Consider the following 27942-nt stretch of genomic DNA (forward strand, 5'->3'; position numbering starts at 1 on the left):
AAAATAAAAAATATTATGAAGATAAAAAGATAAAATAGTAAATAAAATATTTAGACCAATAATATTTGGGATGAGTTGGAGAATAGGAGGCGCAAAAGCTGGAGTTTCTATCCTGAATTTCTCTAAACTCTTCACCATCCATTCTGAGAGTCCGAGATCTGAAAACAACATGGGTTTGGTGTTTTCAGTCTTATCAGGAATTTCGACGTCCATTGTATCGCAGTGTTATAAACGTGAATGACAAGGAACAAAACAAAGTGAGAATGGAAGAGGAGGCTGTTATACTTTTTTTTTTTTGTTACAAAGCTAAAAAGGAAGGAAAAAAGCAAAACAACAGAAAGAACACACCTAAGCTCTAGGAAATTGCAGTTCCCATGACGTCGAATCTGATCAAAGGAAGGAGATCATAAGGAGGAGATGTATGTCTCGCAAACTCTTTATACGGCCACAAACAAAGAATGTAAATTTAGGATTTGTCTTTGTTTTTGTTAGGAAAATTTAGGGTTTTTTCTTATGGTGTCTAGTTCACGGGGACTTCTAGAGCAGGGTTTGTCAAGTAATATTTTTTATTTTTTGAAAGAAAGAAAGTTTGTCAAGTAATATGAAGTGCATGAATTTGTGCTATCTTTATTTATTGCTTACAATTTTGCTCTTAATCTAAAGTATTTTATTTACTATTTTATCTTTTTATTAATCTAAAGTATTACTCTTATTTTGCTTACATATTATTTGAGCATGTATTAAACCAATAATTATGAATAATATTATTCTTATTTTGCTCTAAATCCATTGGAGGAGGAGCAAATTTCTTTTCAAATGAAAGAAAATGTCACAAACTTATGGCACAAAAGGCTCGGGCATTATCATCATCAAGGTTTGCTGCAATTGAAATTCAAGGAGATGGCAAATGACATTCCAGAACTTGATGACCATATTTCAAATTGCAAGGCTTGTCAGTTTGGAAAGCAAGGCAGGAAGCCATTTCCAAAGACAACTTGGAGAGCAACAAAGAAGTTGCAATTAATTCATACTGACATTGTAGGCCCACAAAGAACATCTTCTTTGAATGGTAGTCTTTATTATGCTATATTCATTGATGATTTTACCCGTATGTGTTGGATTTTCTTTCTGAAGCACAAGTCAGAGGTAGCACAAGTATTTCGGAAATTCAAAGCAAGAGTGGAGAATGAAAGTGGTTGTAAAATTCAAGCTCTCAGATCAGACAATGGCAAAGAGTATACTTCTGAAGCATTTGATCGATTATGTGATGACGTTGGCATTCATCATCAATTGACTGTTCCATACACTTCACAACAAAATGGAGTTAGTGAAAGAAGAAACAAATTTATATTGGAGATGACCCGATGTATGCTGCATGAGAAGAACTTGCCAAAGCAATTTTGAGCGGAATCGGCAAACACTGCTGTTTATTTGCAAAATAGGCTTCCTACAAGAGCAGTAAAGGATAAGACGCCATTTGAGGCTTGGTATGGTTATAAACCCTCCCTGAATTTCCTTAAAATATTTGGATGTTTGTGCTTTACTCATGTTCGACAAATCAAGAGAGATAAACTAGACAGAAGAGCTCTTCCAGGCATTTTTATTGGCTACAGCTCCGTTGCAAAAGCTTATAAAATTTTCCAACCACAAAATGGTAAAATTATTGTAAGTAGAGATGTGCATTTTATGGAAGATGAAGAGTGGAACTGGGATGACACAAAAGGAGATGGAGGTAATTTTCAAAACTCCAAAACTCCAGGTTCCTACCTTAGAAAAAATTGATGAGAACATTGAAGATTGGGAAAATGAAATGGTAGATGAAGTTCCTGTCAGGGGCACAAGATTACTTTATGATGTTTATCAAAGATGCAACATTGTTGTTTGTGAGTGAAGGGATTTTAAGAGGGGTTTTTCAAAATTTTAATCCTCTTTGCGGAAGAAATCTCATTGAAACGGATCTTGATTAAATCATTAATCACAAATCAAACAGAAACTTAAACACTTTAAGATTCATATGTTTACCTCTTGAAGAGCAGAACCTTTGTAGAAGAAATATTTCTGATCACGAGCAAAGCAAAGCAGCGATGCCTCTACTCAGTCCACACGAACAGTACTTCTCCGATGACTGGTGCTAGCCAATTCCAACGGAGATTCAGAGAGAAGAAGGTTTAAAGAGCGGCAGCTAGGGTTTCACAACTTTTGTGAATTAGGTTAAGCACTCACAAAAAGTTAGTAATGCTTCAACACAAGGGTTCTATTTATAGAATCACTTGTGTGGTCAGCAAGACAACACTTAAATACACCGTACCTTACGGTGGACCGCGTTTCTCTATTTTTCGTAAATTAAATAATAAAGTCATATTTAATTACTAATAAGTCTCACTTATTATTTTATAAATAAGTCTTACTTATTTATTTCTCTCATCTATCTGTCCTTTGTGTGTGACCCTATAGGTTCCCGTAATGTTGGCAATAATATTAAATCACATATTTAATATTATAAACAGTGAACGGTATCTAGCAACACATCACTGCTACCCAAGTGACGAGAATGTCATGTGATCTGATGAAACCTTTCTGTGATAATGATCATGTGTATAATTACCCTTTTGCCCTCATGTCTATATTGAACACAAGGCATAGACCGTGTCATCCTTGTCTAGTTCAATATTGGGCCCGTAGACATTTCTCCTGTTATGTAGGAGGGGCAAATTCCATCTAGGTCACTCATGTCCCTCAGCATGATTCATGGAGTACTCATCAACCAACTTTATAGTCATCCTGTTACGGACAACGTTTGAATGGTGACAAAGCACTCGACTCCAACATCTAGGGTACATAGTGGTTTCAGGTTGAAGGGTGGAATACACCACTATCACTATGAGAATATCTTATGACACTTTTCATAACTTTTACTATGTAGTATTCTCATGGCGGATCAATCCAATATAAATATTACTTCTAATATTTATATCTATGTGAAGACTTGATAACTCTTTATCCATGATATGTGAGATGTGATCATCAGTCTACCCACATAATAGTCTCTATGCTTTAATGATATCCCACTTCTCAATAAAGCTTGACTACAGATACTTTAAGAATAGTTTCCTTATGTTTAATGGGGTCTCACAATTAAGTTATACTTAATGTTCCATTAAACGGACTAACTATTTTAGGGACTTTATTATTTTGAAACAAATCAAAATCAATAAAGAAATGCCTTATTATTTATATATTCACAATATATATTTATATCAATATCTTGATACAAAGTCAAACCCAATCAATATAGATTGGCTATTAGGGCTTACTCCAACAGTGAGCCTGCTGGTTTTGAAGAAGCAAAACTTGATAAAAATTGGATGGTTGCAATGAAGGAGGAGTTGCACATGATTGAGAAAAATAATACATGGCAGCTTGTTGACAGACCTCAAGATAGGAAAATCATTGGCGTCAAATGGGTTTTCAAAACCAAGCTCAATGCCGATGGCTCTATCAACAAGTTCAAAGCAAGGCTAGTTGTTAAAGGTTATGCTCAGATTTTTGGAGTGGACTACTCTGATACATTTGCGCCAGTGGCCAGGCTAGACACCATAAGGATGCTACTTGTTATTGCAGCCCAAAAGGGTTGGAAAGTATACCAGTTGGATGTTAAATCAGCTTTTTTAAATGGTTTCTTGCAAGAAGAAATTTATGTTGAACATCCTGAAGGCTCTTTATGGATTGAAGCAGGCACCAAGAGCTTGGTACAGCAGAATTGATAATCATCTGTTGACTCTGGCTTTGTGAAAAGCTTGTCTGAGTCTACCCTTTACATCAAACACAATGAGGTTGATATTCTTGTTGTTTCTCTCTATGTTGATGATATTTTGGTGACAGGAAATAATGTTGCATTGATTGATGAATTTAAATTGGAAATGATGAAGGAATTTGAGATGACAGATCTTGGATTAATGACTTACTTTCTTGGAATGGAAATCAAGCAAAGCAAGGATGAAATTTTCATTTGTCAAAAGAAATACGCAAAAGAAATTTTGAAAAAGTTTAAACTTGAAGAATGCAGATAAATGAGCACTCCAATGAATTCAAAGGAGAAACTTTGCAAAGAAGATGGAACTGAAAAGATTGATCAAGCATATTTTAGAAGTCTGATCGGTTGTTTGATGTATCTGACAGCAACGCGGCCTGATATTTTGAATGCGGTAAGCATTTTGTCTCGGTTTATGCATTGTGCAAGTGAATGTCATCTCAAGGCAGCAAAGTGGGTGCTTAGATATATGAAAGGAACATGTGACTTTGGCATTAAATTTACCAAAAGCAATGAATTCAAGCTGATTGGTTTTTCAGACAGCGATTGGGGAGGTTCTGCTGATGATATGAAAAGCACTTCTGGCTATTGTTTCTCACTAGGTTCTAGTGTTTTCTCTTGGAGTTCGAAAAAACAAGAAACAGTGGCTCAATCAACTGCCGAAGCGGAGTTTATTGCTGCAACGGCTGCTGTTAATCAAGCTACGTGGCTGAGAAAGATATTGAGTGACCTTCATCTTGACCACAAAGAAGCCACTAAGATCTTTGTTGATAATCAAGCTGCAATAGCTATTTCTCATAATCCAGTTTTTCACGGAAAAACCAAGCATTTCAACATCAAATTGTTTTTCTTGAGGGAAGTGCAGAAGGATGGTGTTATTACTCTTGTTTATTGCAAAACAGAAGAGCAAAAAGCTGATATCTTAACAAAGCCCTTATCAACTATCAAGTTTGAAGATATGAGATCAAAGCTTGGTGTTTGCAGCTCCTAAAGCAAGGAGGAGTGTTAAATATCATGCTTAGGACTGCTGATGTGTGTGTTGTTTGTTTTTATTTTAGTAACTGCTGTACAGTTTTTATTAATTAATTGTGTTGTATTGTGGTAGTTATTGGAAGTTTTAGTATTGTTAATCTATGTAAAAGAGGTGTGTATGTTCAGTTTGTATTATCAGACCAATTATATGAATGAAAGCAGTTATTTCTCCTTTGTCTTGTTCATTTTCTGCAACTGTTTTCTTGTTCAATTTATTGGGAAAAACCCAAGTCCCACATTGGATAGATAAGACTCTTGAAAGAGTATATAAAGAGGAGGCAATCCTCACCTTACAAGCCGGTTTTGTAAGGATGAGTTAGGCCCCAAATTTCAACACAATTAACAACAAACTGTTATATTCATTGTGCTTTTAATTTCATAGTATTAGATTTGATTAATATGTCTCATTTTTTATTTTATTGAATCATGAAGCAGTGTTACTTGTTAGCTTGTTATTATAATTTTCTTTTCAATTTAAATTATCCATATACCTAAATACCTCACAGGTGATATTATGCTATATCACAAATAGTTTTATACTCTTATTACTATGTAAGGTATAGAGCAATGCTTTTAGGTGTGCCTCTTTTGTCTAGTATTATGAATCAAAGGATTCCATGGTTTTAGGTCAAATGCAATGGAAAGATAGATTGTGTAATTCTCTCTAGGAGTCATCACAAAGATAGATAGAAATGAATAAAAGATATGAAATAGTACAGTGGTGTAGCTTATTTATAGTGATTTGGAGTAAATAACTCCCTAACTAATTTTCTACTCTAGTTTATTCTCAATATACTGTAATATCTAGTATTCTTTTTCCTCCAAATGATATATTATTTCGACTGTTCCTTTGCAGTTATATTATCAAAATAACTATGAGATGGCAACAATGTGTTTTGAAAGAGCCGGAGACTCTTATTGGGGAAAAAAGTCTAAGGCGGCTAGTCTTAGGGCTACTGCAATCCGTTTACATGACTTGAATCTGGAGGATGCAAACGCAATCCTTAGGGAAGCTGCTGAAATTTTTGAAGGCCTTGGCATGGTTGACTCTGCTGCCCAGTGTTTTACTGATTTGGGGGATTATGAAAGAGCTGGTATAAACTTTAACTTTGGCATCCATGTCTATAGTTTTATGTCATTTTCTATTAAAAAACATTATGACATTTTAGAACACAAATATCAAGTTTATCCTACATGGTCCTATATTGTGTTCATTTGCTGAGGTTACCTTGATTGTAGTTTGAACCTGCTCAAGAAAACTAAATGATGACGATAGTTCATTTCACTAATGAATATATAAAAATCAAAACTCATAATACACATTGGTAACATGTGGTTTTGTGATATCAAAACATGAGATAAGAGAAATAAGAGATGCTTTGTTCCGTCAATTTTTTTCCTTGTTTTCTGTTTTGTTCTTTTGTTTATGAGGATTCCTCTTTTCAACTCACCATGAATAATTTTCTTCTTCAATGTTAACATAACACTAAACAACAGTACTGCACCTCTATGCATGAAGTGTATAAGCATCTGTGCCTAGTGCGTACAATAAATTTGTTCAATTCAATTCATATAACTGTTCTTTCACTATTTAAGTATTTCTTCAACAAATACTTTTGAACTTAGACACTCCATATGCTACTAGATGTGGGACTTAAGCATTCCATAATATGTTTCTATCGAAGGACAAATTTGAGGGAAGGCTCAGAGAAATTATGAGCCACAAGTACAGATTATTAATTTATCAAGCCACTTTTCAAATATATGGAGAGTTTAGAAGCAAAGAGGGAAATGCAGGAATCAGATTTAGGAGGAGGTCGTTATGCTAATAGATAGGGGAGTGATGGTATTATAAACAGTTTTATTCAGAGGTTGTTTCGAGTATTGAAAATATACCAGAGCATCTTTGTCCAAGTATTGTAATCCTCAAAGTTCGATTAATGATCAGAGGGATACTTTCAAGTCACTGTTTCTTTATTGTACTCTTTTTTTAAGAACGATTTCATGAAGCTAAGAAAGTGATTGTATTTCCCAAATAAACCAATCCAAACACACATTAAATTTAACTTTTTACTGTTTTTCACTTTTAAAATATTACCATAAAGCAGCAATATTTCAATTACAATAACAAGAAAGTACAGAAACCAACTCACATTGATTTTTGAGTCGCATGCTTTGATTAAAATTTATTTTTCCTTTTACGTTTGTAGATGAAATTCAATCAAACTAATATATAATCTGTACTTATACCATTTTTATAAGTACTGCAAGATATAAAAGGTTTATGTAAAAATTACGCCTTTCATCTAAATATATCTTTTGTTATAGAGACTTACATATTTCACCCGGACAAAGCTTTTTATTATAACAATTCAGAACTTTCTTCTATACCTAGCTCTTGTTGTAGTAACTGATACTATTTCATTCCCTTCAGATTATGTGAGTGTTAGTAATTGTTTTGTTGTTGATGAATCCATTTGATTTGAGTTAGGCATTTGACTCATTTTGTTTTACAAGAAAATATAATCTGATAAACAATCCTCTAATGAGATCACCTAAGCTTACACATTTTAATTGATATTCATGTTTAGGCTATTTTTTGCATTGTGCACTTTTACTCTTCAAAATTAATCGTTTTCTGCTAACAGGGAAGATTTACCTGGAAAAATGTGAAGAGCCTGATTTGAAAAGGGCAGGGGATTGCTTTTTCTTAGCTCGTTGTTATCACATGGCAGCTCAAGTTTATGCTAGAGGAAGTTTCTTCTCAGATTGTTTGAATGTTTGTGCAAAAGGTGGATTGCTTGACACTGGATCACATTACATTCAGTGCTGGAAACAAAATGAGAGAGCTGACCCTGGTTGGGCTAATAGCCATGACCTTTACGCAATTGAACAGAAATTTATGGAAAATTGTGCCCTCAATTATTTTGACAAAAATGATTACAGATCCATGATGAAATTTGTTCGAGCTTTTCATTCGATAGATTTGAAGCGCGGGTTCTTACAATCATTAAACTTACCTGATGAGCTTCTTGAATTAGAAGAGGAATCAGGCAACTTTATGGAGGCTGCTGTGAACATTGCTAAGACGATGGGTGATATTCTTCGTGAGGCTGATTTGCTTGGGAAAGCTGGTGAGTTCTTGGATGCATATGAACTTGTGTTTTTCTATGTATTTGCAAAATCTCTTTGGTCTGGTGGAAGCAAAGCATGGCCCTTAAAGCAGTTTACGCAGAAGGCCGGGCTTTTGGGAAAGGCATTGACATTTGCAAAGGAAGTGTCGAGCAGCTTTTATGAGCTTGCATCCACAAAAGTTGAACTATCAAATAAGCATGATAACATTTTTGAAATAGTGAATCAATTGAAATCTTCTCGCATTCATAGCAGTATCAGAGGGGAAATATTATGTTTGTGGGAACTGCTGGATTCTCATTTTCGGTTAAACTCCTCAAAGTATGTCTGGCAAGACAGTATGTTTGATGTTTCTGTCGAAGGCATGATTATGAAGAATCAACTTTCCGTGGAGACATTGTTTTGTTGTTGGTGTTAGAGACACAATCCCTTAATTATTGGATCATATCAAGTCAACACATCAAGTTATAAATAACAATTATCTGCATATCAAGTCAGCACATCTTATACATAATTAGCAATTATGTTTCCTTATAGCTTATCATATTCTGTTGTATATATTGTATGTCTTACTCAACATTTTAAAGATAAGAAATACAATACAAACTTTCTATCTTGGCATCAGAGCTCTTAAGCTGAAAAGCTCTTGATCCATCAGAAAAACATGGCTTCCGCTGCCAACAACAACAAAAATGACCTACCATCATCTGTATCTGTCAAGCTGGACAGAAACAATTATCCCCTATGGAAATCTCTAGTTCTACCAGTGGTCAGAGGATGCAAGCTCGATGGATATATGTTGGGAACGAAAAAGTGTCCTGAAGAATTCATTACCTCTTCGGACTCAAGCAAGAGCAACAACCCTGCCTTTGAAGAATGGCAAGCCAATGATCAACGCCTCCTTGGGTGGATGCTCAACTCGATGGCTACTGAAATGGCAACTCAGCTGCTGCATTGTGAGACCTCCAAACAGCTTTGGGATGAGGCTCAAAGTCTGGCTGGAGCACACACAAGGTCTCAAATCATTTATCTCAAGTCTGAATTTCACAGCATCAGAAAAGGGGAAATGAAAATGGAAGACTATCTAATCAAAATGAAGAACCTTGCTGACAAACTCAAACTTGCCGGCAATCCGATTTCAAATTCTGATCTGATCATTCAAACTCTTAATGGTTTGGATTCCGAATATAATCCTATAGTTGTAAAATTGTCCGATCATACCACACTCAGCTGGGTGGATTTACAAGCTCAATTACTAACTTTTGAAAGTAGAATTGAGCAACTGAATAACCTCACTAATCTGAATTTGAATGCAACAGCAAATGTTGCAAACAAATTTGATCACCGAGACAACAGGTTCAATTCCAACAACAATTGGAGAGGTTCCAACTTCAGAGGTTGGAGAGGAGGCAGAGGAAGAGGCAGGTCATCCAAAGCACCATGCCAAGTCTGTGGCAAGACTAATCACACTGCAATAAATTGCTTTCACAGGTTTGACAAAAACTACTCAAGATCCAATTATTCAGCAGACAGTGACAAGCAAGGATCTCACAATGCCTTCATAGCCTCTCAGAACTCAGTCGAAGACTATGACTGGTACTTTGATAGCGGTGCAAGCAATCATGTAACACATCAAACTAACAAGTTCCAAGACTTGACTGAGCACCATGGTAAGAATTCTCTGGTTGTTGGTAATGGTGATAAATTAGAGATTGTGGCCACATGTTCTTCAAAACTTAAGTCACTCAATTTAGATGATGTCTTATATGTACCTAACATTACCAAAAATCTATTAAGTGTTTCAAAATTGGCTGCTGACAACAACATATTTGTTGAGTTTGATAAAAATTGTTGCTTTGTGAAGGAAAAATTGACAGGGAAGGTAATACTAAAAGGGCTACTTAAAAATGGATTATACCAGCTCTCAGGCACCAAAGGAAACCCATAAGCTTTTGTATCTGTCAAGGAAAGCTGGCATAGGAGACTTGGTCATCCTAATAATAAGGTCTTAGACAAAGTCTTGAAAAGTTGTAATGTCAAAGTACCACCTAGTGATAATTTTCGTTTTTGCGAGGCATGCCAATATGGCAAAATGCACCTTTTACCTTTTAAGTCTTCTTCTTCTCACGCCCAGGAACCACTTGAGTTGGTCCACACTGATGTATGGGGTCCTGCACCAATAATGTCTTCCTCTGGTTTTAAATACTATGTGCACTTTATTGATGATTTCAGTAGGTTTACCTGGATTTATCCCTTGAAACTAAAGTCTGAAACTGTGCAGGCTTTTACTCAATTTAAAAACCTAACTGAAAACCAGTTCAATAAAAGAATCAAAGTAATTCAATGTGATGGTGGTGGTGAATACAAACCTGTGCAGAAACTTGCAATAGATGCTGGTATACAATTTAGAATGTCATGCCCATATACCTCTCAACAAAATGGAAGAGCCGAGAGGAAACACAGACATATAGCTGAATTTGGCTTAACCTTACTTGCACAAGCTCAAATGCCCTTACATTATTGGTGGGAAGCCTTCTTTACTGCAGTATACCTCATTAACAGACTGCCATCCCAAGTTACTCAAAATGAGAGTCCCTATTCACTCATATTTCATAAAGAACCTGACTATAAGTTGCTAAAACCATTTGGTTGTGCGTGTTACCCTTGCCTCAAACCGTATAACCAACACAAGCTACAATTCCACACAACCAGGTGTGTGTTCTTGGGATATAGCAACTCCCACAAAGGTTACAAATGTCTCAACTCTCATGGAAGGACTTTCATATCAAGACATGTCATCTTTAATGAAGACCTTTTTCCATTCCATGAGGGGTTTCTCAATACAAGAAGTCCTTTGAAAACAACAATTAACAATCCATCTACTTCTTTTCCTTTGTGCAGTGCAGGTAATTCTATCAATGATGCTAGCATTCCAATCATTGAAGAAGAAAATCAAGATGAGACAAACGAAGAAGACTCTCAAGGTGTTACTAGTGACACAGAACAAACTGACAATGGTTCATCAGAAGGTGACACCACTCATGAAGAGACACCAGACATAGTTCAGCAGCAAAATGTGGGTGAATCAAGCTTGGACACAAATACAAGTAATGCAATACACACAAGGAGTAAGTCAGGCATTCACAAGCCGAAGCTACCTTACATTGGAATCACTGAGACTTACAAAGACACAGTGGAACCTACAAATGTCAAGGAAGCTCTCACAAGAACCTTATGGAAAGAAGCAATGCAAAAGGAGTTTCAAGCTCTCATGTCCAACAAGACGTGGATACTAGTCCCTTACCAAGATCAAGAAAACATAGTTGACTCAAAATGAGTCTTCAAGACCAACTACAAGTCAGATGGTTCCATAGAAAGGAGGAAAGCCAGACTAGTTGCAAAGGGGTTTCAACAAACAGCTGGAATCGACTATGAAGAAACATTTAGTCCTGTAGTCAAAGCTAGCACAGTCAGAGTCATCCTCTCAATTGCAGTACACCTCAATTGGGAAGTTAGGCAACTAGACATCAACAATGCGTTCCTAAATGGATACCTCAAAGAAACCGTATTCATGCATCAGCCAGAAGGATTTGTTGATCCTACCAAGCCTAATCACATATGCAAACTATCTAAAGCAATTTATGGGCTGAAGCAGGCACCGAGAGCTTGGTTTGATAGTCTCAAAACTGCATTGTTAAATTGGGGCTTTCAAAACACAAAAAGTGATCCTTCTCTTTTTCTTTTAAAAGGTAAAGATCATATCACATTTCTCCTTATATATGTGGATGACATAATAGTCACAGGCAGCAGCAACAATTTCCTTCAAGCTTTCATCAAACAACTTAATGATGTCTTCTCTCTCAAAGATTTGGGTCGTTTACACTACTTTCTGGGCATAGAAGTACAAAGAGATGCAAGTGGAATGTACCTTAAACAATCCAAATACATCGGTGACTTGCTGAAGAAATTCAAGATGGAAAATGCCTCACCATGTCCAACACCGATGATAACAGGAAGACATTTCACAGTTGAGGGGGAGAAATTGAAAGATCCAACTGTGTTCAGACAAGCCATAGGAGGGCTGCAATATTTAACTCACACAAGACCTGACATAGCCTTTTCTGTTAATAAACTCAGTCAATACATGAGTTCACCTACCACTGACCATTGGCAAGGTATAAAAAGAATCTTGAGATATCTCCAAGGCACCATCAATTATTGCCTGCACATCAAGCCATCCACTGACTTGGATATAACAGGTTTTTCTGATGCAGACTGGGCCACTAGTATTGATGACAGAAAATCCATGGCTGGTCAATGTGTGTTCCTTGGTGAAACACTCATCTCTTGGTCCTCAAGAAAACAAAAAGTAGTATCAAGATCAAGCACAGAGTCAGAGTACAGAGCACTAGCTGACCTAGCTGCTGAGATAGCATGGATTCGTTCACTACTTTTTGAACTGAAACTCCCATTGCCAAGGAAGCCCATACTATGGTGTGATAACTTGAGTGCCAAGGCACTAGCTTCTAATCCAGTATTGCATGCTCGTTCTAAGCATATTGAAATTGATGTTCATTACATCAGAGACCAAGTACTACAAAATAAGGTTGTTGTGGCTTATGTTCCTACAACGGATCAAATTGCAGATTGTCTCACCAAGCCATTAAGTCACACACGTTTCAGTCAACTAAGAGACAAACTTGGTGTGATTCACTCACCACCAGTTTGAAGGGGGGTGTTAGAGACACAATCCCTTAATTATTGGATCATATCAAGTCAACACATCAAGTTATAAATAACAATTATCTGCATATCAAGTCAGCACATCTTATACATAATTAGCAATTATGTTTCCTTATAGCTTATCATATTCTGTTGTATATATTGTATGTCTTACTCAACATTTTAAAGATAAGAAATACAATACAAACTTTCTATCTGTTGGACATGTTGGAAGGATAACATTGTTCATATTCTGGAACTCTTTTCAAATTTCAAAACTCAAGAGCTTCATCAGCATAGCAGTTATGTAAAGTTTGCATTGAATTATTTGGGTGTTTAGAAGCAGATTTATAATCTTAATGACATTTACCTTTTGCTCATCCCTGATGCTAACTGGGTGATAAAATTGGGAGAGAGATTTCTAAAGAAGAGTGGTAGGCTAGTTTCTGTTGATGTTCAACCTCTAGTTTCTTTTGCTCAGAGTTATTGGACTTCAGAATTACTTTCTGTTGGCATGGATGTCCTGCACAACCTCAACACACTCTACAAGTTTTCAATTCATAAGGATTTTTCCGAATTCTGTCGAGTACAGCCTTTATTGCATATCTATGAGGTCTCAAAATTTCTTCTCAAGTTCAAGTGTTTTAACCATGGCCACGGCAACTTGAAAACATTGGAGAGATTTTACAGACAGCCAATTGAGAGTGTACTCCACCACGTTGTTCCCCTGGACTGGAAGAAATCACTGGCAAAAGAAATGGTTTATCAAAGGATAACTGAAGCTTGGCAGGAAATTATGAAAGAAGCCATCAATGAAAACACTAAACAGAAAGATAGATTGACCTATGGTCAAATTGGAAGGGTGGTAGTTATGATTCTTGGTACAGATAATGTAAAAGATGATCTGTTCCTGCAAGTTATGACAAGATTTGAAGATAACAAACATTGGAAAGATTTCATTCAAAGCTTACGGTTTTATTCAGCACATGAAACTGTACGGGACTATAAAGTGACTTTTGAGATGCATCCCACTTGTAAGCTTTACCAAGCATTGCGTTATACATGGAGTGTGAATTGGATAAAGGATGTTGACTATATATCTCCCAGTTGCTTTATGTATCTTGTTGAACAGCTACTGCTGTTGACATCATGCTTGAGGGGGAGGCTCATTTATGCGACAAAGTCATCTTTCACTGAATGGCTTATTTGCCAAAATAAATTTCCCCTCTCAGATTTGAGCTTTAAGCGGGACACAAGAGATGTCCTTGATTTCATTGCGAATTTCCTTCGCGAATTTGTTAATGATCAAAATGATTTCAAAACCTGGATTAAAAAATCAAAGCTGGATGTGGATAATTATTTTCCATCGCTTTTCCTGCGATCGGTTGTTTCAATGTGCTTGCTTCACCTCAGCACTGGGAGTAGGGAGTATTTAGAAATACTTCGCAGTTTGTTGAAAAATAGCTATATGACCACTCAATTGCCATTGGAATTTCGTAATGTTCTTCAAAAAGGAAAGAAACGCATGGGTTTCCAAGTCATTGCTAAGGCATTTAAAGTAATTGGAAACCCCTTGGTAATTGTCAAGCTTCAAAACAGTTCTTCCGAAATCATGTGTTCAGATGCTGTGTTCGTGGATTTAACGACGTGCAAAAAAAGAGAGCTCGTATTTGAAACATTATTTCCTAGTATAGTTGACAGTGCGGGTGGGGAAACCAAAACAAAAGCCTCTGAATCAAAATGTTAGCCAATTTTTTGTTGTGTTTGAATAAAATGTGGTTATATCAAATGATTAATATTTACATTCTTTTATGACACTTCATTCTTTCAAGGAAAGCACTGCAGTAGGCAATGATGACCACAAGCAAAATGTTTTGAAGAAATCAAAAGATAACATGTCCAATAATTCTCAAGGAGCAGTTAATTCAGGGCATGGAAAGGCCAAGGAAAATAATAAGGGGAAGAAAAACAAGGGAGGAAAAAAGGGTAAGAAAGAAGTGAAACATTTAATATTAATTTATTGACATGGATAAGGTAGATTTTGATTGTCAGGCTCAATTTTACTTGGAGTAAATAAGAAATGCTATGCTACTACATTTGCAAAACTAATTTTAATGAGTAGGCTATCTGAAACTAATACCACTTCGATAATTCCAATTTCAAAATTCAACAATGAAAACAGCACTTACACCAGGAGTTTTTCCAACTGACAGCCAACTGTAAATAACTTAAGTTTGTTTTCAGCTTTCATTTCATTGGTCGAAAAGTTATTAAACAGGATTGTAGTGATTCGGTGTCCTATTTTACAACCGTTTATTCTGGGCAACAGTATCTTCATTTATCATCCTCTCCATTTTTACTATTTGGATTTTGGAGAAAAAAAGAATTTAAAAAAGTATAAAGTAATTAATGATAGCCAGACTCACTTGATGTTATGACCTAGAGTACTATCGTCAAGATTCTCTCCATTTATAATTTTTTTCATTTGTTGCAATTTGGAGAGAGATAGACACATAGAAAATAATAATGGTAGGATCCACTTAGTGATAGGATCCACCACTTATTTTTTTTTGTCTATCTCTCTTCAAATTGTAACAAATGGAAAAATTTATAAATGGAGAGGATCTTTACCCCTATTTTATGTGTCTATCTCTCTTGAAATTGCATACTCTATTTATTTTGTTAAATGAAGAACCCCCATCTAGTTTCCATAGATTGTAAAATTGGAAATTTGGATGGCAAACAAGAAAGAAGGAATAATGGTGACAAAAGAAATTCTAATGAGGGGGTCTTTTATCCTTTATTTTATTTTATTTTTTTTAGGAATAACCTCGTTGATCACTTGATCTCAATTACTTAATTAACAATATATTTTTTACAAGTTAATTAACAATATTTTATGAGTTTTTCTATTTACACCCCATGTTTTTCTGGTTACATCCAAATTTTCTTAAAATTTTTTTATAATACCAAAATTGCCCTTTTATATAAAAAATTTTAAAACCCTAATTTTATTCATTGTCAGTGAGTTTCACCCTCTTTCACCCCACAAAGCGATGGATCAAACAATTTGATGTTCAATATCAATCTCCATGAAAATTAAAGAGTGAATCAAATTTTTTTTTCATCCATACTCAATTGGATATAAGTAAGTGAATTTCTTCTTCTATTTGCTAGTTTCAATTTTTTTTCCTTCAACTGCACTGATGCACTGTACAATTACGGTTTTAATTTACATTGACGAGGTTAACTTAAATTCAGTTTAAGTAGGTTCATGTAAACTTAGTTTACATGAACCTACTTAAACTGAGTTTATATGAACCTACTTAAATTGAGTTAACATGAACCTACTTAAACTGAGTTTACATGAACATACTTAAACTGAGTTTACAAAATCGCAGAACTGTGAATCGCAGAACAAGGAAAACACAAAATCAGAACTGAGAACCCATAACAAGAAAAACACAATCGATTGAAGAACAACACTTGCTAACCTGATTTGCTTCGAATTTTCTTTGAAATCATGAATGGACGTGAGAAAGTATGGTTTTGAAAATCTTCGCAGAACACAATCGATCGATTGGAGAATTATGGTTTTGGAAGAAGGGTTTTGGGGTGTAACCAAAAAAGAAGGAATAGACTTTTTGAAAATCAAATTTTATGAAAGGATAATCTTGTCATTTTGGGGTGCAACCATGATTAACTAGGGTGCAAGGAGAAAAACTCATATTTTATTGATTAAATCAGAATTATATATCTTTTTTGCAATTTTTTAAAAACTTGATAAAAACACACACAGTGAATGAATTATGATTGCCATTGGAATCCAACAATCTCTCTTGTCGTTTTTCTGTGAAGCGTCAATCATATATTCTCCTTTGTCAAATCAACGCCAACCACAGGTAAAACAGCTTATTTATTTATAGCTATTAGACAACCAACAACCATTTAGATTATATATGCTTCAAGGTTTTGTTGCTCATGGCTCAATTAGGATGAGCAGTATGTGACACACACTACTTAGGCAATGTTTCAAACACTTATCATATAAGTTCTTATGTATATAACAAAAGATAAAATAAACCCAAGATGTTTATAAGCTGTAAGTTGTTTTCATAAGAAATCAGGAAGAGCTTATGGAAATAAGCTGCAAATAGTTTATGAATATGTCATGAGTTGTTTCCGTAAGCTCTCTCAACCAGTCTCACAAATGTTTATACCAATTAATAAGTTAATCCAAATTCTTGTACAATTTTTTTATCTTTGGTTATGAATTTTGATGTCATAGGTTTCTGTCGTATGCCTTGTTTTTTCTATCATTTTAATATTAATATTATCCTTTCATTTTGGATTCAATGGATGGTAGATCAATGGACTTGATTGCCAATGTACAAATCCTCGTAGTAATTTGAGTGACAATCATCTTAGTATTTCTGGATTATATTTCAAACTCAATAATAAGGATGTCATGCCAAAATCCAACTGGTAGAATTCAATTCGATTTCATAGATTTTAAGATTTGTTCCAAACAAGAGATTTTTGTGAAATATGGTTTTAGTAGTTATAATTAAACTACTAGTAGTGGTACTTCTTGCGTGAGCGTGATGATAATAGTATGATCAACATTTGCTTGTTTCTGATGTTTCTCTTCTGAATGCAGACAACCTTGCCTAATTGGTGATTTGGTAACGACCAAAAATGATTTTGGACAAGAAAAACATTGAGGAGACTCATTACGAGGTTCTCAATGTCAAGGAGGATGCAAATTACGAAGAAATCCGTGCTAGTTACCGAAGTGCTGCACTCAATTTACATCCTGATAAGCTATTGAAGACATCTGATGCATCCCGCAGTAACCAAACAACTTCAGAGAGATTTCTCAAAGTTCACAAGGCATGGGAAATTCTAAGCAATTCAACCTCTCGTTTAATTTATGACAAGGAACTAAAAAGTTCGAGGCGGGAGGATTTCTTGGCTTCTGAAGTTGCAGAAGAGTTAAGGTTACAGGATATGACTGTTGAAGATGCTGGTGAAACATTGGAATTGTTTTATCAGTGTCGATGTGGTGATTACTTCTCTGTAGACTCATTGGAATTGTAGAAAATGGGGTATTCCTTGTTGAGAGATGGAAACAGCATCAGCATTTCTATACTTATTGTTGATACTTCACCAGGATCAGTGATTCTTCCTTGTGGATCTTGTTCGTTGAAAGCTCGTCTTGTACTTAGTATGGATAACAATTGAAATTATTCATATTTTTGGCATGATTGGTGACGATTACGATTACTAGCAGTTTTTTTTTATGAACATGGCAAATTACTGATAGTTGCCCATGATTAAAAAAAATCTCGGGCTGAAACCTGTAAGTGCCGTTTTCAATCTCGAATTTTGAATTTGGAAATTGATGAAATGATATTAGCTAGCCTACTCACTAAAATTAATTTGCAGTAGCATAGCATTTCTTATTTACTCCAAGAAAAATTGAGACTGACAATCAAAATCAATTTTATCCATCTCATAATGTTACGTTTAAGCTATATAACTTGAAAAAATTATGGCTTAAACTACAAGGATCTTGACTCCAAAAACAAAAGGCTGTGTTTGATAATTAATATTGTCCAATGTCTGCAGAAATATACATATGCAGATTTAAGAACCCAAGAACGCTTAGATGAGATGATATAAGTCTCTTCTAGCTTAACCGTGGTCTCAGGTTCAAACCCGAGCTTGGGCGTGCAGCATCGTTAAAATTCTTATGGAGAGTTTGCCGCCCATTTGGATCTCACAAGACTCGAGAGAATAGTTTCCGTGGTTGCCAAGTATTCATTGGTAATGGTATAGATTTCAAAAAGGATAATATTGTTTACAATGCATTATTATACACACAATCTATATGTAACCTGACGATTATTCTATACACTAAAATCTTCGTAAATCTGCAATGAATCATACAATTGTTTTCTTTAGTTCCAATAGTCTCGACCACCTTTTGTCGAAAGAAGCCTGACTTTGTCCACTTGTATCTGAAAAACAAAACAACTGTTGATCAGTTTTTATTGAATTTTTCGTTTTCAATGTTGGTTTGTTCTTGTTTTTCCTACATCCTTGTATTGCAATGACCTTCTCAAGTTTTCAAATAAGAAAAGTACTTACTTTGTATAGTACCCTCGGATTTTTTGCACAATTCCGAGCACGTATCCTGCAACAAAAAAAAATATTATGGGGATTCCCAAAATTCAAAATTTTGAAACATAACTTGCAAAATCATGATTTGCATTTCTGCTAAGTGTACATTTACTGCAGAGTTTAGCCGGATGGCATCTTTTACAATAGAATCAAGATCAACTTCGTATCCGGGTCTGGTATATATCACCTGTATTATATGAGGAGCTGTGTTAGATTATTTAGTATGCTATGCTTTTCAATCATCCCATGACTAAAAATTTGGTATATGTATTTTATTGCTTCTTAAATATTTGTTATAAAGCTATATCCACTGAAAAAGACTATGCAACATTGATTACTTTTACAGTGCAGCATTTCCTGTACTCAAATATTGCCTAGGGACAACTGAATTGAATTCAAGTATATTAACAGATGCAATATAGTCTATGTTTTACTAGACAAAATTGGGAAAGGAAAAGAAAAACCTTTTATATATAAGTTGCTTATCACTAGGCAAATTCAAAATTAATATGTGAATACAGCAAAACTTACTGCAAGTGTATATTTGATAGCATTTTCAGGTATTCTTTTGAAACACAAATGGTTTTTAACATTCTAAAAAATAAAGTAATTTCAAGTTTCTAAAATATAAAATATTTCAATTTATGTCTATATGCTATGTGCAGAAGAAAAAAAATGAAACTAATTGATTTGAGACTTACATAAGGGTCATCTCCAATTTCAGGTAGTGGCGTCTTACGTTTATCTCTATTTGTAGCCCTGAGAACCCATACGTTAAATTTTGCATCAATCTGGAACCATTAATGAAGAGACAGAGTCATCCACATATAATAGTTTTTCACATTGTAGATGATATCTTCAAGAGTACGTAAATTAGAAAATGTATTTACTTTATTAATTATAAAAATGTCTTGCAAATTAGACAATAGAGATCAAATTCATGATGTCAAAGGATACTAAAGTACTACAATAAAATCATAATTAGTACTTTGTTTGTCTTTATATTCTGATGTTTGGTCGGGAGGTAAGTAAAATTTGGTTAAAAAATGTTTTACTTAGAATTCGAACTCGGGAAAATCATAATTAATTTTGATTCCACCTTATATTTATGTAGGAAAAATATATCTGTATTGTCTAGGTATGTGAGAAATCTAAACAAAGAAATTAATCATTATCAGTTCATAACTAATGAAATACCTGTCGGCAATATGGGGAAGAACAGTTGCTGCATTTTGAAGGGAAGGATGTGGTGATTCTTGCATCTACCGATAAGCCAAAGCTAGCATGCTGGCATTACCATTTACAAGTGTTGGCAAGTGACTAAACAAATAAATTTCAAATAGAAAGTGTATTAAGTTATTATTTTGATAGAGCATTTTGTTATAATCACAATTCTTGTTCTAAAAAAATGGCGATTAGATATGTTGATGATATCACCAATAAAATTCATTTGACCCGACTTATATACTTTTTAAGTCGTAGAATCTAGTGAATTTTAATCCTGAGATCATCAACATAACTCCATTATATTGGATTCAAACATGAGGGGATTTAAATTCGGTCAAGAACTGCTATGGACAAATTGAGATCTTTCTGATGAGGTTGTCCACTTATTCATAGTAGATTGGATTTTGAACCCTCACTTTCTTTGGTTACAATCACATTATAATTCTAGAATTTCTACTCACAAGTCAGGATAAAATATATGGATGAAACCACCTTTTGGACGCAGAGATTGATGACTACTTGTGCATTCTTACGTGGATCATCTTCAACTTCAATCAAATCCTGTAAATGTAGGTCTCGCAAAGATACAAGATAATCACTTGTCCATTCCCCGTTATATTTTCCATCAGCCGGTGATATTGTGATCAGACGGCGGGTTGCCCTATTTGTGTTCTTCCCAATCTTGATTTAATCACATAGAGGAAACCATATTAAAAATGAAATTTCAAGACACTATTTGTATTGCAAAATTTACTATGAATATATGTTATGCACACAGCACAGCACATCAGCTCCACTTACTACTTATTAGCATTTACAAATTACAAAACTTCAATCTGATTGAACATTCTAAATGATATTTGATACATTTAAGAGAGAAGAAAAACAAAAGAGAAAACAAAATAACTTGCTTTTACTAGCACGGATATGAAAAATATTCCACTAAGGACTAAAAGTGGAGGAATGTGAAATTGTAAGGACAGAAGGCCAGATTGAACTTACATAACAGGGACTAAAAACACTATGAACTCTACTTGTGATCTTAACACAAAATCATGGATATAAGAAAAGGCATGCTAATATCACAGAATTAAAGTGAGAAGGGAGACTGTATATAGAATTACCAATGGAGAGTCCAAGTTGTCCTTTCTTTTGGTAGATGCAGTGATGGTTACACTACCACTAGTATTATTGTAAGTGTGAAACTGAGAGAGAAAACTGAAGGGTTTGGCCTTGGTAGCAGTGTGGCATGGATTGAATATTGAGCTGAAGCTTCTTTGGGATACCAAATTTCCAGATTTTGCCATATCTCAACTCACAATGAGCTCAAGATAACAATTTTGAAGTGTGTTGGATGGAACTTGGAATAAGTTGAGAAATCGGATATTTGAATGTTTCTATTTAATCTTATCTTCACGTGTGACTCTCATTCATCCTTACGTAGTTGTGTGGGGGACCATGAATGAAAATTGAGACAACACATTTACACATTTCTGACAACCTTTTTTTCACTTCGACTCAGAATGTTTTTCCATTTTTAACTGCATTGTTTTTTTTTACGTAAACTGCATTGTTTTTGTTTTATAGTTTTGAAATCATTCAAATACAAGAATAATTTAATTTGACTAAGAAATATGTTTGGAGTTTAAACGAATTAAAAAACAAAACCATCAACTCAAATAATAAATAAAACATGAATTCGAATTTCATCAAATTTAGATTTTTTTTATTAAGAAATCAAATTTAGATTTCTAAATATATACAACAAATAAACAAAATTTCATTCCTATTGTATAGTATTCCAAACAAACAAAAAAATATTTAAAATCAAACAAACTCAATTTCATTCATAACAAGAATGTTAACAACCAATTTTATAAAGTTATATTATAATTGCCCTTCTGCTGCTCTGCATGTAGTGAGAAAATTATGAAAACTAAGCTCCATATTTATAAATGTGCATTATTCAATCAGTTTCTTTTAGATGAAATAAACATGTATCCTCCTATTGGAATGCACGTAAAACCTCACTTCGTGTGACCTGTAAAATACATGTTCCGAACTCAATCTGACTTGGTGCATATCCAGGAACAATTCTCTAATTTAATAATTGACATGACTAATGATATATCTTTCAGATATACATACTCAAGAAATTACTTTTGATACAAAATTGTGAAATAGAGAAGAAATATAAGAAACGCTTTGATCACAGATCATGTGTATTTCCCTTTATGTGTCTCTTCTGAGTAACTACTAACTAGGAACTTGGGCAAATATCGTTTTACCGAAAATGAAAAACCAAAAAATCTAACAAGATTTTGGCAATCCTTCATTCCATCTCCATTATGCCCTTGCGAACTTAGGTGACTCAAGTAAGTTTCTCCCTCATAAATAAAACGTAGCTGCTGCCATAGAAGAACACTCAACCCTATCATCATTGAAAAACTTGCAACAAATAGATAAATGAGAATAAACCCTCTAGCGGATAGAAGTTGCACAGATCTCATAAAGGCAAAAATAGTTTCTTTCACAATTCTCCAGGCTAGATTTTCAATAGTGGTCCCATGTATGCGTCCAATGGAATATGTCAATGGCGGCCACATATGAAAGCCAGCGTGTACAGACACTATAGAAATATAGATGGTGCTGAACAATCCTGAAATTAGGAATGCAATGAAGCTGCGGTGATTAGCTGCGCCAACACAGTTCCCGATCTGCCAAAGGATTACCAAACAATAACCAGATTAGGATTAAGATAAAGGAATTTTGAAGATCTGTTGTACATTGTAACAACTTGACTATCGATAGTTTAATTTAAGGACTATGAACAAAACTACCAGTAGCTTAATTTAACACAGTTGATGGCCAATGAATAAAACTTTGAATAATAGATAATAATAAATAAATGTCATTTTCATGCCATACTCATGTTAACACAACATAGTCTATAAGTCTCTCATGATTACGGCCCAAACTCTATCACATGGACCCACAGTGTGGCAAGTTTACTCAAGGAAGGGTAAGGGAGTATCCGAAGGCACTTGAGGAAGCATGAGCTGGCAGTAGGTGAGACAATTATGGATTAACGAGTGACTAATTCTGTTAGGCTGAGGCAAGTGAATGAATAGTGGAAGGAGAGAATCTAGGAGGCATCCAAAAGAATTAGAATGTAATCTGTTGAACGGAGAGCATTTATCCCTCCATAGGAGCTTAGCTCTGTGGTAGTTGTGATTGTTAGATCCTTCTGTAAATTCCCCAAAAGTTCAACAATAGTCAGTCTCGTATTTCAATCCATTTTCTCTATTTTACTGCATCAATCTCTTTACTGTTTCTCCAAGTCCTAACAGCCACCATAATCCATCATTGATAACACTGTCTCCAACATGAACCAGCAAGAACCTAGAAACACTTATCGCCTGGTAGATGAGTAATAAAATTCTCTAAGGAGACACAAAATTAAAAGAAAATCATAAATCCTTCTTGCATTAGCTCTTTTTTTCACATAAAATTTCAAAACATTATTTAGATAGGATATTGTTTTCCGAATGTATATTTAATTATTGGTGAATGAGGAAAACAAATAGAGACTGGAACTAGGAGAAAGCAAAGAGACAATAGAAGAGGGTTTCATATCTCACTTCCTTCGAGCTATTCAAATTCAATACAGAAGAGTACAACCAAAAACCAGCAGAACACAACATTACCTATCATAGTCATCCACTGCATACTTAAAGAAATCATCTATAATTTACACACACACAAAATGAGAGTGGTGATCACAGTATCACACCTTGAAAATTGAAATTTATGTTTCAAAGATGATGGAAGCTTACAAATGGGCAGTGGTGATCCATGTTCAGTATACATTTTCCACAAGAGCGGCAGTGATGAGTTCTGGGTGACTTGGGTCTCGAGCAGTAGTGACAGAAGGTATAATTTTCAAGGTCACCATTCCCTATAGTGGGGTAGCTTCCCCACACTAAGTTTGGTGGTGTGCCAGCACAACGAAAAGCTGAAAGGCTGAAAGAGGAAATGGTAGCTACAGCCAAGGTTACCGTAATGATAGAGTGGAAAATCCCAGAAAGACTGATAGAATAGACGACAGGATAAATTGCCCACACCCCGCCAACTGCACAAAATTAAATTAAATTAAATATATAAGAACTGTGTAAAATAATGCAGAAGACGTCTCTAATCTCTTCATTGATAAACCTTTTAAAAATCAAGTTTCAATTTGAATGTACTAACCAAAATTATGACTCTAGTCTAGACAACCTTTTGACTGCATAAATTGAAAAGGAGGGAAAAAAGAATTCCGGTGAAACAGGAAGACAGCAAACAAAAGCCAAAAAGCAGCACGAACTAGGAACAACAGTGGCTTACAAATTATAAAGAGCATAAACATGATGACAATAGTAACAATGCATCGATCACGCAGTAGTCTCCATCTAAGGCCATTCTTGTCACATTTCTGTTTGCTCTGATCTGTTATGGCCCCACACCAGCCACATTTGAACACTGGTGCACGAGATGGAAGCAAAAGGTGCAGTCCACAACCCCAACATGTTGTCTCATAATTCTTGGTAGCCGTAGTTACATGTCGCTCCTAAATGCGACTTACATCAGCAACTAATACAAATTTTCAAACTGTGCAAAATAGTGCAAGAAATACAGTTCATGAAGTAACTTGTTTAGTATTGACTAAACAAATTAACAAACCATAACACCCAAGTACTATGAGGTAGCATACACTTTATTCTGTTTTGCTCTGTTAGATTCTCCTAATTTTATGAATACATCACAAACCCCTTATGGGGCACAACTCAACATTTACAAGAAGAACCACATTTCTAATGTTTTGACTTTTGATCAATCAGAATTTACAGCACGAATATATTCACAGAAAAATTAAGCACGTCACACGTTATCTAACATACGATACTTGAAAGGGGCGTTTTGGAAGAGCTTATTTGGGCTTGTCTCATAATATTTGAAAGAGCTTACAATCATAAGTTGTTTTCAACTAATTTAATAATATCCCTAAGGCAGCTCATAGAAACAGTATATGCAGAGCTTAGCCTCCTTCCACCCTCAGATTCTATTGATATAATGAAATCAAATACTGAAAACACAAATAATTTCAACATGTACATCAAAACACTAACAACTTATTGAATTTAGACTTAGTGCTTAAGCTATAACCTCTCATTCGGTAAGAGCTTGTTGAATAAACATTAAACAGAGATTACCTTGTTTAGTCAAATGCTCACCAACTAAAACCCCTTCCTCTAAATTAGTAGTTAACTATAGTCTCTCGGCAATGTTGAGAGCGAAATGTACTAAAACTAAATTCTTGAGCTAAAGGCAAAAACAACAACTATAAAGGAAAATCTTCAACACGAATACAATGCCCCAATATCATGAAGACTAGCCAATTACCTTATTTTTCTAATTCTGCTCTGAAAGTACTTTTTTTAACAATTTCAAATTGATGTTTGGATTGGTAGTGAGTTTGTCATAATCACATTGAGCCCTTGCAATTTAGGCAGAAACTACAGTTTCGGGTTTCAATAAAAATCATGGTACACCATGATTTTGTCAAACTCAGCACCAATCCAAACATGCCTAATTGAAGCCTTTTCAATCAAATTACTCCTTGAACAAAAATTATTTATTTGTGATTAAGCAATTTCATAATTGATATTGAGTTGAATTGAAAAGCTATTGGGTAAGTAACAGAATTGCAAAACTACAAACAAACCTGGGTTGAAGAAGCTGTGAAGATGTTTGATGGTGTTGCTATTATTCCTACTGTCGTTGGAATCAATTCCTCGGTGCTCGAATGCATTTTTATTATTCCAAAAATCAAATCAAATAAAAGTACAAAACAAACAAGTACAATCGGAAAGGAACTACGTCAACGCCGTTGTACTTGTAAAATTCATAGTCAATACTGACCATGGCTCTATTACAAGTACAATCATTGTGATCCTCGAAAATGCAACCATTAAATAATTTAATATGCCTATGTAAAACAATTATACACGATCGATCATATTTACAAGAAACAAATGACTTGATTTATTAAATAATTATCGTATTTGGTCTATATTCTAGATCGGGTACATAAATTATTCAATAAACATAATCTAAAAAGTCAATTGTTTCTTGTAAATAAAACGGAGGGATTCCTTATCTTTTGTAACACTAGTCTTAACAAACCTTATCTTAACGCAATATTGTTAAGTTTCACTCTTTTTATTTTATTTTATTTAATAGATAGATGAAATGGCAAAATTATAAATTCACACACATAAAGTGAGGTATCAGGTCATTTCTTCACAATTAAATTGTGTGGCTACTTAACCAAAAAAAAAAAAAGTGGAGAATTAGGGTTCGAATCCCGATTATGACATCTGGTCTAACATTTTTGACATTTTTATCGGTTGTGCTAAAACTTATGGGACTCGTTAACTTTCACTTTTTGTTGAATAAAACAAAATAATGCGACACTTTATAAAAAAAATGATGTGACACATAGTATATTTCATCAAATAAAAGAATAAACGTTAAAATAAATTGTGCAAACATTACTTAATTTGCTAATAATGTACTTTTAAGTTTTATGGAAATATTTTGTCCCTTATTATAGGTTCATCCGACAAATTTCACAAAAAGATTGTAGACCAATTTTACATATATTATTAAAAAGGTTTGTAGTATATTTAATGCATTTATTTTGTATATGAATATTATTAAATTGTCATTTTCTTATGTGTTTTTAATTTGAGTTTTTATATTCTAAGATAAGTTAGTAATACTAATTAAGGTTATGTTTAAAAATACAAAAGACTTAGTATATGGACTTATATTTATGCACAATATTTTCTATGAAAAGGTGGTTATGATTAGGGAGGGAGTATTTATTTAAACAAATTTTTTGTTAGAACTTAGAAGTAATAAAACATAAATATAGAATTTTTTAAATTGAGATACTAAATTTGGAAGAAAAAAAATTAATTAATTAATGTTTTTTAGTTTAAATTGTTATTATGTAAATTTAAGTTTCTGAATATTTTTATCTAATAATTTGAAAGATCAAAATAATGATTTACTTCTTATTAACTATAAATAATAGTGCGGGCAAAATTTAACTCAACTGACAATGTCAATTTGTTAGATCTAACCATCCAAATTTGAATGGCGTGTGAGTTAACTAGCTTTAGTTAAATTATCTTCGTTATGATGGGGTGGTTTAGTTAAATTATCTTCGATATGATGAGGTGGGTTTTATACGACTGAGTGATGTGGTTAAGATGTAATATTTGAGCAACTATTTGTTTGACAATTTATTGGACAATCATAATTTTACAAAGAAAAGTAATTATTGACACAAAAATTAAAGCAGTAGAAAGATAAAGTAAAAACATATATGAATATCAGAAATAAAGTTGTCACAAAAGTTGTAACATAATAGATGTACAAACATCATTTTGGTTTTATATAACTATCTTTCCGGTTGTATACAACATCTTTACACTACGATTATTAAACTCAATATCCTACCACCATGCATATTTTTTTAGAACTGTCATTATAGTTTCTTATTATCTTAGTTTCATAGAACTTGCTGATCTCAATATTGCTAGCTACTCTTTCCTTCTCTAGTTTGATTAGAGCTAACAAGTATCAATGGTAACATCGGCCAGAGGAAATGAAGCACAAATACATCCGAGGCATTGAAAACGGCCTCTGACTGAGTTCAAGTGGAGATCTTAGTACATGTTAATTGCTTTGTTAAACTAATTTACAATAATTTATCGAAGAAA

General features: G+C 34.2%; 3 protein-coding genes and 1 non-coding gene across 5 annotated transcripts; 2 read left to right on the forward strand and 2 right to left on the reverse strand.

The window, feature by feature from the left end:
• The first annotated feature begins 9109 nt into the window (after nucleotides 1-9109).
• On the forward strand, nucleotides 9110-9243 carry LOC112421503 (small nucleolar RNA Z247). The gene has a single exon (XR_003011829.1). It is a non-coding gene; the product is annotated as a small nucleolar RNA Z247 (small nucleolar RNA).
• Nucleotides 9244-16479: 7236 nt separating this feature from the next.
• On the forward strand, nucleotides 16480-18129 carry LOC11439195 (DPH4 homolog). The gene is made up of 2 exons (XM_024781316.2): nucleotides 16480-16599; nucleotides 17358-18129. The coding sequence occupies exon 2, from the start codon at nucleotides 17396-17398 to the stop codon at nucleotides 17795-17797; it is 402 nt and encodes a 133-aa protein (XP_024637084.1). The 5' UTR covers nucleotides 16480-16599; nucleotides 17358-17395; the 3' UTR covers nucleotides 17798-18129.
• Nucleotides 18130-18500: 371 nt separating this feature from the next.
• LOC11439196 (large ribosomal RNA subunit accumulation protein YCED homolog 2, chloroplastic) lies at nucleotides 18501-21522 on the reverse strand. 2 transcript variants are annotated; one of them, XM_003607165.4, is made up of 7 exons: nucleotides 21235-21519; nucleotides 20603-20791; nucleotides 20081-20170; nucleotides 19585-19674; nucleotides 18990-19070; nucleotides 18851-18896; nucleotides 18501-18720 (listed from the first exon to the last, which is right to left on the reverse strand). In XM_003607165.4, the coding sequence occupies exons 1-7, from the start codon at nucleotides 21415-21417 to the stop codon at nucleotides 18644-18646; spliced, it is 756 nt and encodes a 251-aa protein (XP_003607213.1). In that variant the 5' UTR covers nucleotides 21418-21519; the 3' UTR covers nucleotides 18501-18643. The 2 variants fall into 2 exon arrangements, with proteins under 2 accessions (XP_003607213.1, XP_039689078.1); XM_039833144.1 differs by lacking the exon at nucleotides 20081-20170 and having other exon boundaries at nucleotides 21235-21522.
• Nucleotides 21523-22037: 515 nt separating this feature from the next.
• Nucleotides 22038-26130, reverse strand: LOC11441601 (protein S-acyltransferase 11). The gene is made up of 4 exons (XM_003607167.4): nucleotides 25875-26130; nucleotides 24497-24719; nucleotides 23947-24242; nucleotides 22038-22827 (listed from the first exon to the last, which is right to left on the reverse strand). The coding sequence occupies exons 1-4, from the start codon at nucleotides 25959-25961 to the stop codon at nucleotides 22327-22329; spliced, it is 1107 nt and encodes a 368-aa protein (XP_003607215.1). The 5' UTR covers nucleotides 25962-26130; the 3' UTR covers nucleotides 22038-22326.
• Nucleotides 26131-27942: the final 1812 nt, after the last annotated feature.

This window comes from Medicago truncatula, chromosome 4, assembly GCF_003473485.1.
Source record: "Medicago truncatula cultivar Jemalong A17 chromosome 4, MtrunA17r5.0-ANR, whole genome shotgun sequence".
NCBI lineage: Eukaryota > Viridiplantae > Streptophyta > Magnoliopsida > Fabales > Fabaceae > Medicago > Medicago truncatula.

Excerpts from the sequence above, each read along its gene's own strand:
- LOC11439195 (XM_024781316.2), top strand. The coding sequence starts at position 17,396 with ATGATTTTGGACAAGAAAAACATTGAGGAGACTCATTACGAGGTTCTC.
- LOC11439196 (XM_003607165.4), bottom strand. The coding sequence starts at position 21,417 with ATGGCAAAATCTGGAAATTTGGTATCCCAAAGAAGCTTCAGCTCAATA. Across the intron at positions 20,171-20,602 it reads TCAATCTCTGCGTCCAAAAG|CATGCTAGCTTTGGCTTATC; the intron begins GTGGTTTCATCC and ends TGGTAATGCCAG. Across the intron at positions 18,721-18,850 it reads ATCCGAGGGTACTATACAAA|ATACAAGTGGACAAAGTCAG; the intron begins GTAAGTACTTTT and ends TTTGTTTTTCAG.
- LOC11441601 (XM_003607167.4), bottom strand. The coding sequence starts at position 25,961 with ATGCATTCGAGCACCGAGGAATTGATTCCAACGACAGTAGGAATAATA. Across the intron at positions 24,720-25,874 it reads TCACAGCTTCTTCAACCCAG|GAGCGACATGTAACTACGGC; the intron begins GTTTGTTTGTAG and ends AGTCGCATTTAG. Across the intron at positions 22,828-23,946 it reads TGGATCACCACTGCCCATTT|ATCGGGAACTGTGTTGGCGC; the intron begins GTAAGCTTCCAT and ends ATCCTTTGGCAG.